The sequence below is a fragment of the Zalophus californianus genome, chromosome 4, assembly GCF_009762305.2.
Source record: "Zalophus californianus isolate mZalCal1 chromosome 4, mZalCal1.pri.v2, whole genome shotgun sequence".
Lineage (NCBI taxonomy): Eukaryota > Metazoa > Chordata > Mammalia > Carnivora > Otariidae > Zalophus > Zalophus californianus.
The window spans coordinates 64,372,651-64,395,742 of NC_045598.1; the positions used below are offsets into that span (position 1 = coordinate 64,372,651).

Here is a 23,092-nt window from a genome sequence, read left to right on the forward strand (position 1 = left end):
TGAATAAACAAATAGATAGATGCTACAGAAAAGATACTGAAGAACTAGATTTTAAGAAAGCAATAATAATAATAATAATCACTAGCATTTATAAACATTTGCCATAGGCAGACACTATGCATGGACTATTTTTGTCAGGTAGGAATTTTTATTACCCTGTTTTACACCTGCAGAAACTGAAATAGATGTGTTTTCCAGGGCCACATAGCTGGTGTGATAAGAGAACCCACACTGTTAACCTCATTCTACCAAATGCTCAGATATGAGGAAAGTGAAATAAAATAAATACTGAAAACCACTGAGCCTGGGTCATCTGCAGCTTCCTAGAGTGGTTTTTTTCCCCCTTTTAAAAAATGGAATTAATAGCTTCATCTCCCTCCTTCTAAAAGGCCAGGAATGTTGACTCCAAGATAATCCTTGAATACAAATCAGAAATTCTAGAATCCTTGGATCATGCAGAGTGGTTGAAATATCCACAAGATCCACAGTCTCCTTGCCTCTGCTGTATGATAGATCAACCATTGAATGTGCACATATATAATTATGCATTTTAAATTGGTTGTTTATAGGTAGACCTTACTGCAGTTGAAAATATGCTATGAATATTATTGGAAGGCATGAGATTAAAATGGATGGTACTTATTTTTCAGCATTCCTCCAAAGTACAAGTTTTCAAACTCAAAATCTCATGAATCTTTGGAGAAAAGCCTTTAATGCATTTGGGGCCTTTCTAATGAGTTGCTTTGCTCTTCAAAGTGATTACTGGTTTTCTCTGTGCTGTAGGTGAGATAGGGGACTTAAAGTTTAAGACACTTCCCTCTGTGATTCGCTTGATATATTAGACGAAAAAATGTACAATAACACATTTTAAATGAATATTAATATTATCTTAAAATGAGACAAGTCTCTGGCTACTTACAAATCTTTAAAAATCATGCATCTGAATTTTAAAAAGAGGCCTATATTGATTTCTCCTCCACGCGCGCTCACGGGATTAGGCTTAACCTCCTCGGCTGTCTCCCGGCTGTGTTCATTGTGACCGAGCATATGCAGAACCAGAATCAGCACATTCATAATAGAAGTTCTGCCTCCCCTGACAAGACAGCTAAGTAGGTCATGATTTTATGCCAAAAGGAAATGGCCTTTTGGTGGCCAAAGGACTGTTTTTTAATACTCCGTGGAAACCTGTTATGGTGATCTAGGATTAGCGTCATCACTCTCGGTTCTCGTGCCAAGTTCGTCACTCTGCCCACCATCTCCCAACCTGCCCTTCAGCCAGGAAACAGTGGTGGGATTTCTTTTTAAATATTTTTTTTCTAATTCAGGAAGGCATTTTATGGTACTATAGTTGTTACCAGCTTTCAGGGTAAACACAGAAATCTAGCCTACTTCTTAGGGCATGATTTTTTGCAATACCTTATACCTCTTTTTGAGGCAGAACCATTGAGATAATTTGGATAATTCATGTATTTATCCATTTAGTCACTTGCAGAGCACCTCCTCTAGGTTAGTGACTGCACTTGGTACAAAAGAGATTGCAGGAAAGTCAGAGTGAGGCAAATTGGGGTGATTCGTTACTCTTGTGCCTTTTATTTCTCCTCTATCAATTTATGATGGTATTTATAAAATAATTTAAACCGGGGGGGGGGATTTTTAAGAAGCAGGAGCAATGATAAGACCTATAAAGTTGTCAGGAAGATATGTAAATCATTTTGGACTTAAAAGAATGTATCCCACTTTAAAAGCTTCCAGAAAATATGATTCTGCCAGACAACCATTTGCCACTCCCCCAACACAGTCATAGCGGACACTTTTTAAGATCTATGTGCCAAGCTCTACAGCAATAATGGGTTGTCTTACTTAACCTTTCGGTGATCCACAACCACAAGGCGGAGAGAGTCATGATGGTTATCACCCTTTTATGGATGAGGAAAGAGGCTTGGCGGATCAGTAACTCCTCCAGCATTACACAATGAATAATGGTAGTGCTAGAATGTGAATCCAGACTGTCTAACTCAAAAGTCTCCCTCTATACCTTATCACTTCCCTTGTTATCTGTGGTCAAAGCAAAACAATGAATTATTATTAACATTATTGAGAAACTTAATTCTCTAACCAGAAGAAAAAAAATAGTGTAGATCTGGCTGTGTGTTTTCTGATTCATAAATTGTTTTCAGATAAAGAAGAGTATCTTTATTAGATCTGATGGGGCAGCCATAAACCCAGACAAGGACATTTATGGGTCCTGAATGTTTGGGGCTCAGATGCCCTTTCTCCTATGACACTTTCTTTAATCCTCAATTTCATCCATGCTACACATCCTTCTTAATCCCCCTTGCCTCTCTGAGACCAATTAATTCTCCTTTCTCCTCTGATCTCCCACTGCACATTTCTGTGTAGGTCTGTGACAGCCATTACTCTCTATGAATGTTAGGGTTCAAGTGAATGCCCCCTCACTGGACTGTGAACTCTTTAAGAGCCGTATTTACTGAGCACTGAACCTCCAGTGCATGGCACATAGTAGGTGCACAGTGTTTTTTTAATGAATGAGTTAATAAAAGTTTCCACAAATTCAATAGCATCACTTTTTCACTTACCTTCAAAGGAGAGGACGTTCATAGGAGCTGAAAACAGAATCCTCTCTATTCTACTACATGATATAAGGAGATAAACACCTTTGCATTCTATACCCACAGCAAACGTTAGGTACTTAACAAATATTTATGGAGTAAATGAAAACCAACCATGAGAACTTTCCAATGAGCTTGCAAGGGGCCCTGTGGGATGTGATAGATTTTCTAGATGTCCTACAAAGTCACTTTGTCATTTGTAAAACCTGACTTAACTGCTTTTGCTTTTGTGTAATCAAAGCTGCCTCATTCTATGAGCCTGGAGGTTATGTTTGAAATTGATATTAATTTTGTTTTTCTTAGGCTCAGCTTTGTGTCTTGAGACTCCTAACAGATTCTCATCGGCTTTGGTCTCCACTGACATGTCCTATGTGTACCAAATGGAAAGTTGTCTATAAAATTTTGGAGAAGCCTGTTACCTTGCGAACACTATATACCCTTTATACCTTACGTAAGGTTACCAATCCCAGTCCCCTTTAGGAGAAAATTTACCATGTCTATGATGGTAGAAATAAAAATAAAAAGAGAAGCAGACTCAGTTTGAGGCAGCATGGAGGCTGATATGCTTTTCAAATGTTGTACTCACTTTGCCTTTGAATGAAGACAGTCTTTGTAGAACAGAATCTCTCATTGCTGGTATCCTTGGGAGGCTAAGAAGGATTTCCTCTAGGGTCTCAAACATGTTTGAAAATAAAATGATAGAGGAATAATTAAACAAAAATAACCTCTAACAGACCAAAAGAAACACACACACACACACACACACACACAGTGTGGGGAAGGTAGAGCTGGGATGGGATGAGATAGAGCCATATTCTACAGCTGTACCCCAACTCCCTCATCTTCCTCCCCCCAGCTTCTGCATCAACTACTGTCTGAAGGATCTATCAATACCACACTTACTCAACAGAATCAACCCAGCGCTACCCAGGAATCGAATTTGCTGAGTGCACAATTGGTTGAGTTATGTGGCCGATAGAGCTCTTTTTCTAGATGAATCCACTTCAAAATTCAACAAATAAACTCTAGATATTGCTTATGGATGACACACAATCTCTTTTTCGAAGATTGCTTCTTATCAGAGGTTAATCATTTTAGCAGAGAAATAAGAAGAGTAACTCTTTTTAGTTGAGTCAGCTAAATGCACATAAGGTCTTAGCATCAGAAGCATTTATAGGGATGTTTTATCCATTGGCATATTAATTTCCCTCCTCTGTCCATGGACCTAAATATAAATTCCATTATTACAAATCTGATTTCCATTCTCATAATTTTCTTTTTCTCTCTTGCTTCATTTTTTTTCCTAAAATTTGGAGCAAAACTGCTGAATTATCCAAAGAGCCAACAGCTATTAAGTTGTTAAATAATCCTCCATTTGTTTCCACTCTTTAATTACTTTTTACTATCAAGACTGTTGCAGCCATCTTGCTAATAAGTTAATTATTCTGAAACAAAAACTAGTTTGGTTTTTTTGGGAACTTGGTACACACAATAGTATCACAAAGTACTAGACTTGGGGTTAGTGAGTAAAGGGAAAAATGAAAATGGTTGTTTAAATGGCTCTGAATTTGGAAATGACCTTAAAGCTAAAAATAGAGAGAAAAAAGAAGTGTGTATGAGATAAATAAGAATATAGGATTTGTTCTTCCCAAAGCCAAAATAGCTTAGTTCTTTTGTTCTTCCTTCCTTCCTTCCTTCCTTCCTTCCTTCCTTCCTTCCTTCCTTCCTTCCTTTCTTTCTTTCTTTCTTTCTTTCTTTTCTTTCTTTCTTCCTTTCATGTGGTGTTCCATGATTCATTGTTTGTGCATAACACCCAGTGCTCCATTCAATACATGCCCTCTTTAATACCCATCACCAGGCTTAGTTCAAGAGCACAAGCTTTATAGTAAGACAGACCTGATATCACACCTAAGCCCCGATCTTCACCAGTTGTAGGACCTCAAGTAAGTACTTAACTTTGCCAGCCAACTAGTTCCTTGGGAGAATGATCCCTAAGGTTGTCCTGGAGGTTAACTGAGATGTTTGCAAAGTGCTTTCCTGTTGCATAGCATAGAGCAAGTGCTCAATAAATGGTAAGTACTGTCATGTACATGAGCTCAGCTGTCACGTTCCTATGCACACAGCCCAGCACACACTTAACTACATGCACGTGTCCAAGGATTTCTGGTAGTGGAAGCAGCTACCAGATCCCAAAACCCCAAGAGGGCCTCCAGATAACTTCAGGAAACAAGAAGGTACATCACCCAATCCCTCTCAGAAGGCGCATCCCAAGATCTTAAGGCAGATGTCACCCTCATTTTCTTCAGAGAAATGATGCCTTTCATCCCTTTCCACAGCTGTTCTCTCTCCTTGGAATGCCCTTCCCTTCCTTTCTTCATTTTGCCTGGTCTCACTTGTTCAGAACTTGACTCCTGGGTCAGGATCCTCAAGCCCCACACTTTCACCCAGCTCCATTTCCCAGGGCACCCCATGTGCACCTCCCTCACAGCCCTTCCCACAGGAAACTGTCATTAATTATTTCCTTATCATATTCTCAACGTAGACCTTGATCTCCATGAGGGGAGAGACTCTGCCATATTTGACTGAATTTAAATATTTCCCCAAAATCACACCGACTTCATGTTCACATCTCTAACAAGGGGGAACATTGGCATGATCCTTCTAAGAGCTGTTTTATGATCCTCAGTGATTATTGGCTATTCCCATAAAATATGTGTCCGTAAATGTTAAGTGTATTCCCAAAGAAATTTGTAAAGAGAAAGACAGCCTCTCAGTACTGGTAACATAGAACGTGTGTATGAACTACAAAGGAATTTGATTTAAAATTTTAACTTCTTTCCTACTTGTACACATGTTTCATTGTAATGTCCCGCGCTCATATTGCAAGATACATTTCCCTCCACTTTTCATTGTCTACACTGATCTCTTCCATTCCACTTGGCCTCCTCCTGAGTCATGCACAATTATGAACTGATCATATTTGGCAGTGGTAGTTAAAGTCAACACTGCTGGAGAGAAAATTTGAAAAAAATAAAAGAATGAAGCATCTCAACTAAGAAGAAAGGAAAGAAAGAAAATAAGTAAATGTAAGGAACCAGAATAGTCTGATCTTCCCTGGGCTAAATTAGCCCCTAGTCACACATCTGGTGCTCAGGCAGCACAACGGTTTTTTTTCGGGTTCCCAGGGTACCACTTAGGGTTCGGCAGCAAGAGACACTTGAGCGCTGCAGAGAATGGAGCCTGTATTTAGAAAAGGTACCAAGTGTCACATGAGGCTGAAATTTGACTTCTGAAACTCCTAACCAGCTTCTTTAGTTTGGAAGCTTTCTTTGCAGAGGTTTAAATCTCTATCCCACCACCTTGTAGTTTGATAAAACCTCGGATTGCTGGAATGCGGGGAGGAAAGATAAGAGCAAATAGGAAGGGGAAAGGGTATTTTAATTCATTGAATTTTCTGGGTAATTCAGTTTGACAAGTATTTGCTGTCTAACTGCCGGGCTCAGAGCCTCGTGAGGTGCAGCAGAGAAAAACGAGCAGCTGCCCTGTGAGTCTTGTCTACCATGAGTGAGTGTGTCTTGTCTATTTTCTGTTGTATTCTTTTCATCTTTTTTATCAAGTTTTTCTCAAAGAATTTTAGCCCTTATTGGTGCCTTACTAATTACACAAAGGCTAACATGATCTTTTCTTCCCTCCCTGCATCTTCAGTGCTCAGCACATACCTGGCACGAAGTAGGTACTCAATAAAGCTTGAATGAATTGAATTACATCATGTATGCAGGATAAGAGATTGCACAGGATCCATATCCATTCCAAGACATGTTCTAAAACTTTGCTTCTTTGACAAAATCCATTCTATCAACCTATTTGCTGGGCTACAGATCTGTTTCTTAAGTTTTGAGGGAGAAGAGACAATGCTTAGTAGTATCATCTTAATAAAATATTAAACTCTTTTGGCATGTACTAAGTAGGAGTTTATTTTAGCTAGTTCCATTAACTGTTTATACCTTTTATGTGCTTTCTGGAGCAACATAATTTTACTTTTTTTCTAGCTTGAGCTATCCTTGACATATAACATTGCATAAGTTTCAGGTGTACAATGTGATGATTTGATACACGTATGTGTTGTGACATGACTCCCATGATAAAGTTAGTTAACACATCCATCACTTCACATAATGACAACGTGTGTATGTGTGTGTAGTGAGTATGTTTAAGATCTACTTTCTTAGCAACTTTCACGTTTATAATACAGTATTGTTAACTGTGGTCACCGTGCTGAATATTAGATCCCCAGAAGGTACTCATCTACTAACTGGAAGTTTGTACCGACATCTCTGCATTTCTCTTGCCCCTCAGCCCCTGGCAACCACCATTCTCCTCTCTGTTTCTATGAGTCCAGCTTTTTTTTAGATGCCACATGCAGCAACCTAATTTTAGAAGTGTCCCATCATAGTGCCCACAGATCAATGAGTAGGATCTTGGCCATTTGTTATCCATTCATGATTTGGACAGTGGTCAGTCTCTCTGGGTACTCTCTGAGCCTGCAAAATTTAATAACTAGCGACTACAGCCACAGGTCTTTCAGCTCAAAAATTGTTCCAGACCCAGTTCCTACCACTGACTTGGATTCTTGATGCTCCGGCCTCCTCTCTCATCAGCAACCTCCTGCGTGACTGAAGGCCGGGCCTCTCCCCTCTTATTATGGGTAATATGGACTTGTCCACCATCCCCTGATAAGACAGCCAGAGCAAGGAGCTTTAGGAAAGTCGTCTGGAAAGCTGCCTGTCAGTCAGAGGCAGAACTGAAACCCTAGCTAGGCCTTGGAGAAGAGTGGCTGAGCCAAGCCCAGGCCCTAAAGTCCTGGTTGATGGAGCCCTGGAGCAGAAGCAGAGCAGCTTCGCCCAACACAGCAGACCAGACGTGGACCCATATCAGAAATCTGCTCTCCAGCCCCAAAGAGGCTCTTAGAAGGAGGGTAGGCATACTCTTTCTTTGGTTGCTGAGGGAGGACTGAGTTGGGATGAAAACAGACACAAAATCCGTGTTAGGTGACTTAAGGCAGGGCTGTTTGCAGAAAGACATTTTTGAAGGCTGCTAAGGAGCACACAGCTGGAATCAAGAGTAGACAAAGAAGGCTGTGGAGTGGTAGCCAGTTTCCCTGTGAAGTTGGTGGCTTGAAGCTGAAGGCCCCCCAGGAGAGCTCTTTTAGGAGCTGGACAGTCATCTGCCTCTTGTGGTCAACTTTACCTGTCCTTGCTCCTTCCAGTGCTCCTGGCCAGCCTACAGAGAGGGAGGTCCTTCTGCCAACAGCCACAGCCACCTGGTAGGCTACACCCATCGTTCAGATAAATAAAACCCCCAAGCATGGTCTAAAAATAGGGAATAGGATCAAGAACGTTTGAGTATATTGCCTCTGGACCTGGCTTGGCTTGGCTTCTGCAGATTCTTAAAGGTCTGTCCTAAGAGTCCTTCTAAAAGCCTTGATTTGTTCTGCAAGTGCCCAGCGAAGATGAAGTCTGCCCATGGAGCTGAGAGCTGATCCCCACAGCCTTAGTGGGTGGTGGACATTGGTCAGTCTGATGTAGACAGATGTGGATTCAGATCTTGGCTCTACCACCTGCGTGACCTTGGACAAGTTATTTAATCTCTCTGAGACCCAGTTTTTGAATCTGGGGATAATGACACCCCTTCTAGGTAAATGGATGATAGACATTAAGGAAGGCACATGAGGTAATGAGCACTGGGTGGTATAAAGACTGATGAATCACTGACCTCTACCTCTGAAACTAATAATACACTCTATGTTAATTAATTGAATTTAAATTTAAAAAGAATATCCCTTATATAATGATATTGTAGGGACTGAATGATAAACAGGTATAAAAAAGTTCTAATGGTGAATGGCATATAGTAGGTGCTCAAAAAATGGTAACTGTACCTGGCACTTTGCTGATGGGTTGAGTACTGATGCGGATTCTGAAAAATGATCTCTCAGTCAGTGTAATAAGAGTAATCAAAATTCTTAGCCTCCTTTTCTAAGTCTCTACAGCAGGATAAGTCAGTCATTATTACATTGAGGTTTCACGTTCAGGAAGAAACTTTTTCTTGAAACGGTTTTCTCTGGAACCTCTTCATTGTGTTGACTTACTCCCAACAAAACTTTCCAGCTGCTGTCTATGATCTGAATACCCAGTGAAATAAGGATTCTATACAAAAAGCTGAGAACAGTCTTCTACTCAGATATCCACAGCTTTCCAGTGTTCTGTACTCATCACTTTGCATACCAATCATGTCTGTTTTTAGATCTGTCTTCTCACGTTTTCCCCTTATTTCATTCTGTTAAGAAATATGTTCTACACATCCCGGTTGAGCAGGGCCATACCACAGGAATTCTGCTTATCAAAGTGGGATTGATTTGGCTTTCTCAGACAGAATATTGTCCCTACCCACTTCCCCCCACCACCAAATCCATGTAGGTGCTTTTCTTTCAGATTTTGTGATCAATTATGGAGCTTTAGCAATACAATTCTGCAGGCTAATATAAACTGTCATTACTCCGTCAATGATGACTACAGATTTCACTCCAGTTACCACAGGTCTTTAAATTTTTACTATTCTTTAAATATTTCATTTATTTATTTGACAGTGAGAGAAGGAACACAAGCAGGGGGTGTGGGAGAGGGAGAAGCGGGCTTCCCGCCAAGCAGGGAGCCCGATGTGGGGCTCGATCCCAGGACCCTGGGATCATGACCTGAGCCGAAGGCAGACGCTTAATGACTGAGCCATCCAGGAGCCCTAAATTATTACTCTTTTAATGCAATATCCAATTTTTGTTGGAGAAAAACAAAGTTACTGTGAAGAGGATGACAACCAATCAGGTAGAGGGAAGTCTCTAAACATATAAAAGAGAAAATTTGCAGGGCCAGTTATCTACATGTTGGGGGTTCTCCAGCAGCAGATGACAAAAGCCTTTGGTGGAGAGTGTGCTTAATTGAAATCCCTTGCATGAAACCAAGGAGGAGTAAATAATTCAGGAAGCCAGCTTGATGCTCTGAGAATGACATTTATGGGCTATATAAAACTGAGACAATACGAATAACAGAACGCACTTATTTCCTCCTCAGACTTAAGCAGAGAAAAAGCGGGAGATAGACGTACACTTAATGAAAGGTGCAATCTGGAAAGAGAAATTGAAATGGTGTTCTCCCTTCAAGTCCATTTAGAGACATTTTGTAAACCTAACATTCCTACCTAGCAGAGCAAGGAATGCAGAAAGCCCTGTCTCCATGGAGAAGATTTGGACAGCCTGTTGCAGCCTGAAAAGCAGAGCCCAAAGGAAACAAAACCAAAACCTTGTATCTGCCATTAAAAATGCACTTTCTCCTCACATGGTACTGCCTCCCCTCCCCCTACTATAATTTCCTTTCCTAACACAGGTATATTTTGTACAATTTTGAAAGCTGTTCCAACATTGGTTATTCAAATTAAAACATGCGTTGTGAGTGAACTGGGCGATGTGATAAGCATTTCATTTTGAAGTTACCAGTTGACCTCCCCAGGCCTCTTGACATTAAATGACCTGAAACAGATTATGCCAGACCTTGTCCTCAGTGAGTCCTTTCCCTCAGAATAAGAAAAGAATTTTGTTAAGATTGCCAGACAGAGGGGCGCCTGGGTGGCTCAGTCGGTTAAGCAGCTGCCTTCAGCTCAGGTCATGATCCCGGGGTCCTGGGATCGAGTCCCTGTGAAGGGGATCCCTGCTCAGCAAGGGGTCTGCTTCCCCCTCTCCCTCAGCCCCTCCCCCCTGCTCATGTGCTCTCTTGCTCTCTCTCGCTCTCAAATAAATAAATAAAATCTTAAAAAAAAAAAAAAAGATTGCCAGACAGATAACAGTCACTGAAAAGGTAAAGTTGCCCATCTAATCACTGAATTTCAGAGCTGGGAGCAACCTCAAACAGCACGATTCCGTCTGTCCCATGAAGCTTGCTTCTGACCCGTGAGCTGTAAATGAACTTTCATTCCTAGAGCTTCTGTCACCCTCTACTGATGGTACCACGGCAGCATCACCACTTCTGCTATATGTTGCATTTTGAAGTTAACAGCCCAGGTTCTTGCAGTTCAAAACCTTTTTCCTTAAAAAGGAAAAAAAAAGAAAAAGAAAAATCATCACTACTTGAGTTTCAAAACACGGTTTGGAAACCCAAAAGCTGAGAATGCCTTGGTGAAGCTAAGGTTTCTCAGCTTTGGCACTACTGACATTCAGACTGGATAGTTCTCTGTTGTGAGGGGGCCGTCCTGTGCACTGTAGGATATTTTGCAGCCTCCTTGTCCAGTAGTGTCTCCCCTGCCTGTTGTGCCAACCAAAAATGTCTCCCAACGTTGCCTAATGTTGGGATGGGGGAAGGTGGGAGAGACAGAATTTCTTCTGGTTGAGAACCATTAATGTTTGGGTAACAATAAAATAAGTAAAATGTTTGATGACTTAAAAGTCAGTTCTCTTACCATACACACAACCTCTCCAACACTGAATGTTACCATTTTGCAAAACTCTTAGCCAACTAAGTGGCGATTGTTGTGATAGTACCTAATCACAGTGCTCTCCAAGGTCTGTGTGCCACATTATCTGCTAAGAGAACGGAGAGACAAGTCCCATGCTTTTCCTGGAGTTGGGAAAAGTGGGATGTTACAGAAAATAAAGCAGTCTGGGTTCCCTGCTGTGATCCTGATGCAGAAGTAAACAGGCTTCAGCAGATCCGCGCAGTCCAGAGCTGAGTTGGGTACGTGGCTATCGTCTTCCTTCCTCACGGTCCACGTTCATCACCCAAGCACTTAGCGGTTGGAATCTACCCAGCATGCGGTAGTTACTCAGCAAATACGTGTTGAATGTTTTTATGAACGGTGTTTCACCTGTTGCAGTTGGCTTTTGCCTTGGACAGTCACGTAATTTAGTCTGTGCTACAACAAAACATAGCTTTGTTCAAATCAGTCAGAGGATAGAATATCTCCTGGAAAGTCTCAAAGTCTCTTGTATTCCCTGTTCCACAATCCCCAAGTTAAAAAATGAAGAAGTGTCTGTGTGTGTGTGTTTGTGTCTCTCTGTGTGTGTGTGTGTGTCCAAAGTACAGAAGCAATCAAAGATCTATAAGATATAGTCCCTCAGACCTAGGTAGTCGCAGAGAGAGACAAAAAGGAGGACTGCACTTTATGCCAGGCTCTGTGCTGTGTGTTAAACATACACCATTTCCTTAGGCCTTGCAGCAATCCCATTGTGTAGCTGCTAAGAACAGGGGGAAGTAAGTTGTTACAGGGGGAAGCAGAAATTCAAACCAAGCTCCAGTGGAGTTTTAAGCTGTCTGAGCTCAGTCTGAAGCCTCCCCCGACTCACTTGTTTGACAGGCCTTGAGTGCTTATTGAACAGAGAGCCCTGTCCACCACTGCCCTGGATGTCCAACATTGCTGACAACCAAGCAGCCTCGTCAGCATTGAAGGTTGGGCTTCATCACCCCCACCATGGTGGGAGTCTCTAGAGAGGGCACCCAGGCCCAACCAGACCAGACCTACAGACCTGGCTCCTTTTAGCACTTCTAGATTCAGATGCTGTGCTGCTTCCCTTGGCAGGGGGGTATGGCCTCTTAGTGGCCGCCCCAGGGGCTAAACAGCACAATCAAGAATTAAAGGGTACTTAACTCCTCAGAGGTAAAACTTGGACCAGTGAAAGAAGGAAACGAGGAGCGCCTGGGTGGCTCAGTAGGTTAAGCAACTGCCTTCAGCTCAGGTTGTGATCCCAGGGTCCTGCTCAGCAGGGAGTCAGCTTCTCCCTCCACTCCTTTCCCTCCCTCTGCCCTCTGCCCTTCCCCCTCCCCTCCCTCCCCCCCCCCACCCCGCCACAGTGCTCACATGATCTCTCTCTCAAATAAATAAGAAAGAAAGAAAGAAAGAAAGAAAGAAAGAAAGAAAGAAAGAAAGAAAGAAAGAAAGAAAGAAAAAGAAAGAAAGACAAGAAACTGAAAAGAACCAGCATATAAATACCTCTCCTGTCCCCACCTCCTGTCAGACTCTTCTGAGATGTAAAGGGTCCATTTAACCTTTCTAGAGACCAAGCTACCAGCTCTATTTTCTTGTGAAGCTGCGGCCAGTCCAGGAATGTGCTACCTTACATCTGTTTTCCTTTTTTCTTTGCCTTTTCTTTTTTTCCTTTTTTCTTTGCCTTTTTACCTCACATTTACTGCCCTGGGTTTACACACACACACACACACACACACACACACACACACACACACACACACACACCCTCCAATAAATTGTTAACCTATGTTTTGCCTTAAGCTCTGTTTTTTAGGGATCCCAAGCTAAAACATAAACTTATGCTCTTTTATTTATAAAATGACAGTGCTGCCACCCATATCTCAAAAGTCCAAGAAAAAATAAAAGCAAAATCCTTCTTTAGTACATTACTCTTTACTGAGGATAGCTAATAAATATTTTGAAAGAACCAACCAGCCATAGTATGTATGGGTATAAGAAACAGTGCATCAAGATGGCACGAAATGTGACTTCATGGTCTCCTTGTATCTGCCCTAACCACCAGCTGCTTTTCTTATCTTGCTTTTAGATAAAAGGGGCTGTGTTAACACTCATTTGAGCAGAAGGGACTATATCTGTCTTACTGCGATGGTATCTGTAGGATGGAAAGTGTCAGTCATCTTGAATTCAAGTCCTAGCTCTGCTTATAGCTGCTTGACCTAAGAAAGTCTCTAGGTAGATATCTCCTCACCTGTAAAATAGAAAGAAAACTATCTGCCTCACCTTTCCCATGGGGTGATGCGACATGGTGAAAGCACTTTGAAGCACCATTCAGATGTGCTTTAACCTTAAGAGGAGGGAAAGAAATAACTTTCTAATTTAGGCTTCCAAAATTTTCCTCACTAAGACTGATGAAACGCTTCAGTAGGAGAATATAAAGGGGTAAATCCCTTAAATCTTCTTCAATATCTTCAAGATAATAATTAAGGTTAAAAGCTAAAGAATTGAGACTTCTCACCAAGATGGAATAAAAGAGACTGGAATTTCCCTCCCACATGAAACAAACAGACAAAAGGAAAAGAAAAAAATGTATTTAAAAAAAAAAACAATTTTCAAGATACCTTACATCAAGCAATGAGGTGATTCCTTGAGAGACAGGAAACAGATGTAGTGAGCCCGAGGATCGTTCTTACTGCTGGAGACTTCCCAGGTCCTGGGCAGGAAGAAGGAAGCCTTGTGGCGATGGCGGGACCCCATGGGTTGGGCAGACAGAGCTGCGAGTCTAAGAGACCAAGGTGACCAGAGGTCAGAGGACAGAGTACCAGAGATGTGAGCAGCACGGAGAGAGCACTCCGGAGATCTGGCGAGGGTTCCCCTCATCCAGCCGGGTGCTAAGCAGTGCATGCATCTGAGCGAACTACCTGAAGCTGAGAGAAAACCACCCAGAAGGATTAACTGGTGCTACACCAGGCTTGGAAGAGTGCCTTTTTCTACCAGCCAGATTGGAAAAGCTCTTAATTCACAAGGTACTTGGTAGAGTACTTTGAAGAGTCTTGCCTCCACAGTGGGGAATAATTGATCGTACACTAAACACTGCTCTGGTCCAACCCAACAGATCTTTTTTTTTTTTTTTTCAAGTTTTTATTTAAATTCCAGTTAGTTAACATACAGTGCAACACTAGTGTTCGGTGTAGAATTTAGTGATTCCTCACTCACATACATCACCTGGTGCTCTTCCCAACAAGTGCCTTCCTTAACACAAGTGCTCTCATGCATCCCCCCACCCCCTCCCCTCTGGTACCCATCAGTTTGTTCTCTATAATTAAGAGTCTGTTTCTTGGTTTGCCTTTCTTTTTTCCCCCTAGGTTGATTTATTTTGTTTCTTAAATTCCACAGATGAGTGAAATCATATGGTATATGTCTTTCTCTGACTGACTTTTTTCACTTAGCATAATACACTCTAGCTCCAGATACATTGTTGCAAATTGCAAGATTTCATTCTTTTTCATGGCTGAGTAATATTCCATTATATATATGTGTGTGTGTGTGTGTGTGAGAGAGAGAGATATGTACATATATCTCACATCTTTTTTAAAGTTTTTATTTATTTATTTGAGAGAGAGAGCACAAGCAGGGAGAGGAGCAAAGGGAGGGAGAAGCAGACTCCCCGCTGAGCAGGGAGCCCGAAACAGGGCGGCTCAATCCCAGGACCCTGGAATCATGACCTGAACCGAAGGCAGACTCTTAACCGACTGAGCCACCCAGGCACCCCAATACCACATCTTTTTTATCAATTCCTTAGTCAGTAGACATTTGGGATCTTCTTATAATTTGGCTATTGTTAATAATGCTGCTATAAACATTGGAGTGCATGTACCTCTTCAAATCAGTAATATTGTATCCTTCGGGTGAATACCTAGTAGTGCAATTGCTGGATCATAGGGTATAGCTCTATTTTTAACTTTTTGAGGAACCTCCATACTATTCTCCAGAGTGGCTGTACCAGTTTGCATTCCCACCAACAGTGTAGGAGGGTTCCCCTTTCTCTACATCCTCACCAATACCTGTTAAAAGTTTCCTGTGTTGTTAATTTTAACCATTCTGACTGGTTTGAGGTAATATCTCATTGTAGTTTTGATTTCTATTTCCCTGAGGATGAGTGATGATGAGCATCTTTTAGTGTGTCTGTTATCCATCCAGATGGCTTTGGATAGTCTTTGGAAAAATGTCTGTTCGTGTCTTCTGCTTCTGGATTATTTTTTTGGGTATTGATTTTGGTAAGTTTTTTATATATTTTGGATACTAATCCTTTATCAGATATGTCAATTGCAAATATCTTCTTCCATTCTGTAGGTTGCCTTTTAGTTTTGTTGATTGCTTCTCTTACTGTGCAGAAGCTTTTTATTTTGATGAAGTCCTGATAGTTTATTTTTGCTTTTGTTTTCCTTGCCTCAGGAGACATATCTAGTAAGAAGTTACTACAGTTGATGTCAAAGTGGTTACTGCCTGTGTTGTCCTCTAGGATTTTAATGGTTTCCTGTCTCACATTTAGGTCTTTCATTCATTTTGAATTTATTTTTGTGTATGGTATAAGAAAGTGGTCCAGTTTCATTCTTCTGCATGTCGCTGTCCAGTGTCCCAACACCATTTGTTGAAGAGACTGTCTTTGTTCCATTAGATATTCTTTCTTACTTTGTTGAAGATTAATTGCCCGTATAGTTGTGGGTTCATTTCTGGGTTTCCTATTCTGTTCCATTGATCTATGTGTCTGTTTTTCTGCCAGTACCACACTGTCTTGATCACTACAGCTTTGTAATATAACTTGAAGTCCAGAATTGCAATGCTTCCAGGTTTGCTTTGCTTTTTCAGGGTTGCTTTGGCTATTTGGGATCTTTTGTCATTCCATACAAATTTTAGACTTGTTCTAGCTATGAAAAATGCTGATATTTTGATAGGGATTGCATTAAATGTGTAGATTGCTTTGGGTAATATAGACATTTTAACAATATTTGTTCTTCCAGTCCATGAGCATGGAATGTTTTTCCATTTCCTTGTGTCATCTTTAATTTCTTTCATCAGTGCATTACAGTTTTCATAGTAGAGATCTTTTACCTCTTTGGTTAGGTTTATTCCTAGGTATCTTATGGCTTTTGATGCAATTATAAATGGGATCGATTCCTTGATTTCTCTTTCTGCTGCTTCATTATTGGTGTATAGAAATGCAACAGATTTCTGTATGTTGATTTTGTATCCTGCAACTTTACTGAATTTGTATATCAGTTCTAGCAATTTTTTGGTCAGCCCAACAAGGTTTAAAATCAAAATCTGAAAGGATCAAGTTGTTTCCAAGTAACTAAATTGCATTCCAGAACAAAGCTCAAGAATATTTATAGGAATACAAAAATAACTAACACCCAACACAGTCAAAATGATGATGCCTGGCATCCAATAAACACTACCAAACGTGCAAAGAAACACCAGATGTTAGAATTTGCAAAGGATGTTAAAAGTTATAATTGCATTTCAGATATTCAAAACCTTAAATAGAGACATAGATTTTTTTAAAGATTCAAATCAAATGTCTAGAGATGAAAACTATAATGCCTGAACTGAAAGATATCCAGGCTGAAATTAACAGTGTATCCAAACAGTAGAATACTACTCAGCAATGAAAATGGATGAATGATGGCTACAACATTGATGAATCTCAAAATAACTGAGCTGAGTGAAAGAATCCAGACAAAAAAGATTGCATGCTGTATAAATCCTTTTATATGAAATTCTAGAGTATGCAAAATAATCTATAGTTAGAGAAATGTTGGATCAATGAGTACTAGGTAGGGGGGCAGGAGGATGGAATTCATCCCCAAGGGGCACAAGGACACTTTTGAGGGTGATAGTTATGTTCACTATTTTGATTTTCATGATGGTTTCACAGGTATACAGACATAGATGTCAAAACTTACCGTTTGTACACTTTAAATGTATACAGTTTATTAAATGTTGATTATAACTCAGCAAAGCTTTAGTTTTTAAAAACTAAAGAGACAAGCACGTATTTAAAAAAAAACCACTGCACAACTTGGGACATGGAGGATTTATAAATATAACCACATTTTTTAATATTTAAATTTTTGTAAATTTTAAAGAATGGTAAAATATTTAAATCTGTAATTTTTTTACATCTAAGTCTATAGTGTCTACCGACTACCTCTGTTGTATAGTATCTATAGTATCTAGAATAGTAACTAAAATTTGGTTTGGGAGCTCTTTCTTTTTTTAACAGTACATTGGAAAATTTCCCCCCTTATTGTTCAGAACTACGTATTTTCATGGTTCTTTTTAATTAAAAACAAAAACCCTAAGAGCCAGAAGGCACAAGGTAAATTTCAACTCCCACTTTTTCCAAAGCGTACTTTACAAATTAAGAAAATTCTACACATTTTTCTTAACCATAAGTGAGTGACTGTACGCTTATTCCCCAATATCCTTCTCTGTTTGTTACATGGTCTAGGCCGAAAAACTCTCTGAGGGTCTGCTTAAGACTCAAGTGCTTTGGGTGCCTGGGTGGCTCAGATGGTTGGGCGTCTGCCTTCGGCTCAGGTCATGATCCCAGGGTCCTGGGATCGAGTCCCGCGTCGGGCTCCCTGCTCCTTGGGAGCCTGCTTCTCCCTCTGCCTCTATCTCTCTGTCTCTCATGAATAAATAAATAAAATCTTTAAAAAAAAAAGACTCAAGTGCTTTAATTCCTGTTGACCTGCTTCATTAGAGATACAGTTGTGTGATGCATGCTCATTGTATCTGGGAGTGAACTAATTTATGTCTTTTCTTGTTCCCAACTCGTCTGTCCTGACTTCGCCCAGTTGGACGCTGACCGAGACGAGGATGAGGTGTTCTATGACATCAGCCTGGCAGTTGACAGCAAGTTGTTTCCAAACAAAGAAGCTGCAGCAGGTAAGTGTCTGTGTCCTTCGGGCCCCAGTCCCGCCTGACCACCAGCCAAGTGTCTGGAGTTCTATAGTCATGTCAGAGCACAACAATCCGCTGTAAGGTTTTAAGGATGACGCTGTCCTCAGAGCTTTACACTTCCTGGTTTAAAAATAAAGGTACAAAACAAAATGGGAAAGAAGCGCTCTCCATCTGGCCCTTACAGGTAATGCTTGTCCTTCAGTCATTGTCCTTGTAAATTAGCAGGCAGTCCCAACGTAACATAGGACCTATGTGACTATAATTGAAAAAAACGAATCGAACCCATTCGTTGTGCAACAATTAAAAGTTACAGTTCCTCCAGGACTCCTTAACTCATAGTTGTCTCTGCCTCGCCCCCTTAGGAAAAGCCTCCCCTTCTGTCAGATGGCTACTCTTATCTCAACCCACAGCTCCCATTTTGGCTCTGCGCCTTCCCTTCCTAAGCACGCACCCCTAGAAGTTTGACGTTGTGATAGTGCGGGGCTATCACACACCCTTCTGTAGGCAGTACTCACAGTTCTGTTCTTGACCCTTTTCTCACTCTCTTTGACTCTCTGACTCTGGTCAACTCATGGTCCCTCCGTGGTCTCAACTCTCAGTTCCATGTGGGTGACTCTCAAACCTTCGTCCCAGTCCTGACCTTTCTTCTCAGTAATGGCCTCAGTGGGTAAAGACCAAAAAAGTTCTGAGCTGTAAAGAAAAAAGCTCAACACTTACAATGTTTACCCATATTTGATTTGAAGCACCCTAAGAAAGAAAGCACCCTAAGAGAGGCAGAATAAAAAGAAAGGCAAGGATGTAGTCTCTCTGGGCAGCCCCACCGAGCACAGATAACAGTGTAAACTCACCTGCCTGGCTTTCCAGTGATAGTTAGAATAAGAGGGCCTACTGCGGGGAAAGCTGGAGTACTGAGAAGCATGTACTATCACACAAACCTGGGTGCTGCTGCTCTGGAAAATGCTATGACACCTGTTCTTCATAAGTCAATCTTTTATTTAGAACATTTACTTAGACCTCTAACAACAAATATCTAACTGCTAGGTGTCCTCAGTTTGCTAAGACAGTGGAGTGGAGGAGCTGATTTAAGCTGCCCCTTGTGTTGTTTTTTATTTATTTTTTTTATTTTAATTCCAGTATAGTTAACATACAGTGTGAATTAGTATCAGTGCAAAATAGAGAGATTCAGTAATTCTGTACATTACTCGGAGCTCATCATGATAAGTGTGCTCTTAATCCCCTTCACCTCTTGCACCCATCCCCCACCCACCACCCCTCTGGTAACCGTCAGTTTGTTCTCTATGCTTAAGCGTCTGTTTCTTGGTTTGTCTCTCTTTTTCTTCTTTGTTCATTTGTTTTGTTTCTTAAATTCCACATGTGAGTGAAATCGTATGGCATTTGTCTTTCTCCAACTGACTTATTTCACTTAGCATTATGCTCTCTAGATCCATCCATGTTGCTGCAAAGGGCAAGATTTCATTCTTTTTTTATGGTTGAATAATACTGCATTGTACCTACATACCACATCTTTATCCATTCATCTGTCGATGGACACCTGGGCTGCTTCCCTAATTTGGCTATTGTGCATAATGCAGCAATAAACATAGGGGTGCATATATCTTTTCAAATTAGTGGTTCTGTATTCTTGGAGTAAATACCCAGTAGTGGATGATATGGTAGTTCTATTTTTAATTTTTTGAGGACGCTCCATGCTGTTTTCCACAGTGGCTGCAGCAGTTTGCATTCAACAGTGCACAAGGGCTCCTTTTTCTCCACGTCTTCTAAGCAGCCTTCTTTAGAACACTTGACACTGTACTTTGTGGCTCTGTAGTGGCATTTCTCCAAGGTGGCCTCATCCTGCAGTGGCGTGGCTGAGTTAGCTTCTGTGCTAGTCGGTAAACTGCCTAACGGCAGGTGCTGTGTGCTCAGCGTGCATGGCCCCTCCCCGTAGCAGAGGCTTCCACAGGCCTCGTCTTTCCTCTCTCTACCTCCAGACTTCTGAACAGAGGAGTCTGCTCACAGCCTCAGCTCCCAGGAGCTACCCTCCATGCCTCAGAGCCCTGAAAGCTGAGTCCTGTTCCAGCCTTAAAATAAGCCTGTTCTATCTATAACAGCCCTCGGTTGATGGCGTGAGCAAGGGAGGGACTGTAGTAAACCGGACGCACACCATGCCTCCCTTACAGGAGGCAGCCACTTCGAAGCCCCATGCTATTGCTGCCATTAAAGAATGGGCCAGTCATTGCTGGATCTTTCTTTCAAGAGAAAACGGAAGCCTGCATCTGTGGGTGAAACCTCCAGGCTTGTAAAGGTTGCTGACTCACCCAGTTAAACGAGCCATGTCCGTGGCCACTGCTCTGTGAATTGTCAGCCCCCAGGTTTTGTCCCTCTACTCTTCCCTTCTCTCTGGACCCTCTCTTTGCAGAATCTCACCTACCCCACAGCTCCCATATCACCTCCATGCGAATGGCTTTCCATTCTTCTTTTAAATTTTTTAAATAAAAATTGTATATATTTAAGATGTGCATCATGATGATCTAGCAGGCATATACATAGTGGAAGGACTACTACAATTAAGCTAATTAATTTATCTTCCCTTCACCTAGTCACCATTTTTCTCTGTGTAAGGAGAGCACCTGAAATATATTCTCTTAGCAAATTTCTAGCACTTAATACAGTGTTATTAACTACAGTCATCAGGCTGTACATTACATCCCTAGATTTACTCATCCTGCGTAACTGCAACTTTGTACCCTTTGGCCAACATCTCCCATATCGCCCACCTGCCTGTGCCATGGTAACCATTGCCCCGCTCTCTGCTTCCTGTATTTGTTTATAGATTCCACCTTCTCAGTGAGATCAGGTAGTTTTTCTCTATTAAGGGAGCCAGGCAAAAATGCCCCTATCCTCGGGGCCCACGCCAGTCGTCATTCCTCAAGGACACCTTGGGAGTGCAGTCCCTGTTCTTTATCCTCGCTGCACTCGTCAGGGCTTTGTCATTCTTTCCGGGCCTTTTACCTCATCCCTGGTCTCTTACTTCATCCCTAGCCTCTCCCATCTGTTCTGAATCATGTTGCTGCCATAGAGCTCCTCATCCAATGCAGCTCTGACCACCCTTCCTCCTGGATAAAACGAAACAAAGCAAAACCTTCAATGACTTCCCTGCAGGCTGAGCACCAGAGTCCTTAGCATGACAGAAATACCCTTCGCTTTGCTGCAGTGGTCCTCCTCCTGCCCCAGCATCTCCTCCCCCCACCCCCGACACCCCACTGGCTTCCTCCAGCTCCTTGGATGTCTCAAGCACCTCCCTGCCTCTGGCCATTTGCACAAGTTACTTGGTATCTCTGCCCCTCCCCCCCTCCCATGTGCATCCTCTTTACTCTCTCACCCCCTAGATCCTCCTTCACCCAGCCGGATCCTATTTTGCATCTCAGTTTAAATGTGATTTTCCTCAGGAGGCGTTCTCAGCCTCCATCCCAGACTACTACTACTACTCCCCCCTCCCCTGTCATGGAGTAACTGGAAAATCACTCCTGCCCGGCTCACCCCGAACAGTTCCAACACCAGATTCCTTGAGAAGCTCATCTTCTAGTCCCAAATACCATCCGGGTATTTTTCCAAAGAAATGCAATGCTCTTCAAAGGAATTCTAATGCAAACTGTTACTAACACTTTCCATGTCTGTTGGAATAAGAGCTGGGCTCTCCGTGCCTGATGCCTGAGGCACTCAGGAGGAATTTCATGTTTGTGAAGTGAATGGAGAAGGTCAAGATTTGCAAAAGCAAAATGTACATGTCCTTTTATTCGTTTTTCAGTCATTCAGCATGTATGTATCAAATGCATAGAATTTCTAAGTATTGTTCTTAAATTTAGAGATGAAATACAACACCACCTAAAGCTGTTTACAGTTGAGCAGAAGAGACAGCACAAGGGAGAGCCTGCCTTCCTCAGAGGATGCAAATGATATGTGAGAGGAGCTTTATCTACTGATGCCCTTCACTGCCCAAGAAGCCCTGCCTTGCTGGAGTGCCCCTCTATTTGGTACTCCAAGTGAGAGGAGGACCTCCCTAAAACTTCAGATTAAAGATCCACAAGGAGGAGAAAAGTCTGTAACATTGCCCCAGAAAGCAATATGGTTAGCCTTCCAGTACCTCTTAAGCTAATTTGTATCATCTTCCCTCTTAAATTTAGGGAGACAACCTGAAAAGAATCTTTCTGAAGACCATTCTACATCTGAAACGGGTGACGCTGAGTGTTCCCTGGGGGATTCTATTTCGGCTCTGTATCTATAGAAAGAATATTTTTAAATCTGAAAGAAATTGAGAAATTCAAAATAGGGACAAGTGAAAGCCATACTATCACTTTTACAAAATGCCCTAATTTTGCTGTCCCTTTTGAGTAACGAGATCATTGCAGGTGTTTTATGCATTAAATTGTTCAATGAAAGAAGGCAAAAATGTATACATATATCTATATTTACCTCCTTCTTCTGTATGTCAAACTTAAACTATTATTAAAGGTGCCATTTTCAGCAAACCAAGCAACCAGTGCTAAAAGAACACGAAAGCTATTCAGTCACTATCTGAGCTGATAATGATATCCATTGTCTGTTGCTTCCTATGATTTATTAGTACTGTTGCCAAGAGCAACAACGTGTCAAGAAATTCCATCCCTTAATGATACAATAAAATTCTGTTAAAAGCATTTTATTAGGAAAGCCAACTCTTCTTTGTAAGCACAAGTTTTTTTTTAAAGAAGTTTTTTTGTTCCCCCTTCAACAAAGATCTACCATCGCTGGAGATAGTTTTCTAACAGTCTGGTTCCAGTTTAAACATTAATGTGTAATATCTGTTAACCAGGTTGTTTAAGAGCTCTTGAAAATTTGTACTTTTTTAAAACAACTGAAAGAACAGTTTCTAATTAAATAAAATAAGTAGGGCACAGGAACTAAAAGCGGCTATATGTTTAATAAGCCTT

At 41.4% G+C, this 23,092-nt stretch overlaps 1 protein-coding gene across 3 annotated transcripts in view; it reads left to right on the forward strand.

Annotated features, from left to right (window-relative positions):
• Positions 1 to 23,092, forward strand: part of AK5 (adenylate kinase 5) — a 233,166-nt gene that overhangs the window by 101,165 nt on the left and 108,909 nt on the right. For all 3 annotated transcript variants that reach the window (XM_027584212.2, XM_027584202.2, XM_027584192.2), the window contains exon 7: positions 18,017 to 18,107. In XM_027584212.2, the coding sequence (XP_027440013.1) occupies positions 18,017 to 18,107 (91 nt within the window). The remainder of the gene's footprint in view (positions 1 to 18,016; positions 18,108 to 23,092) is intronic.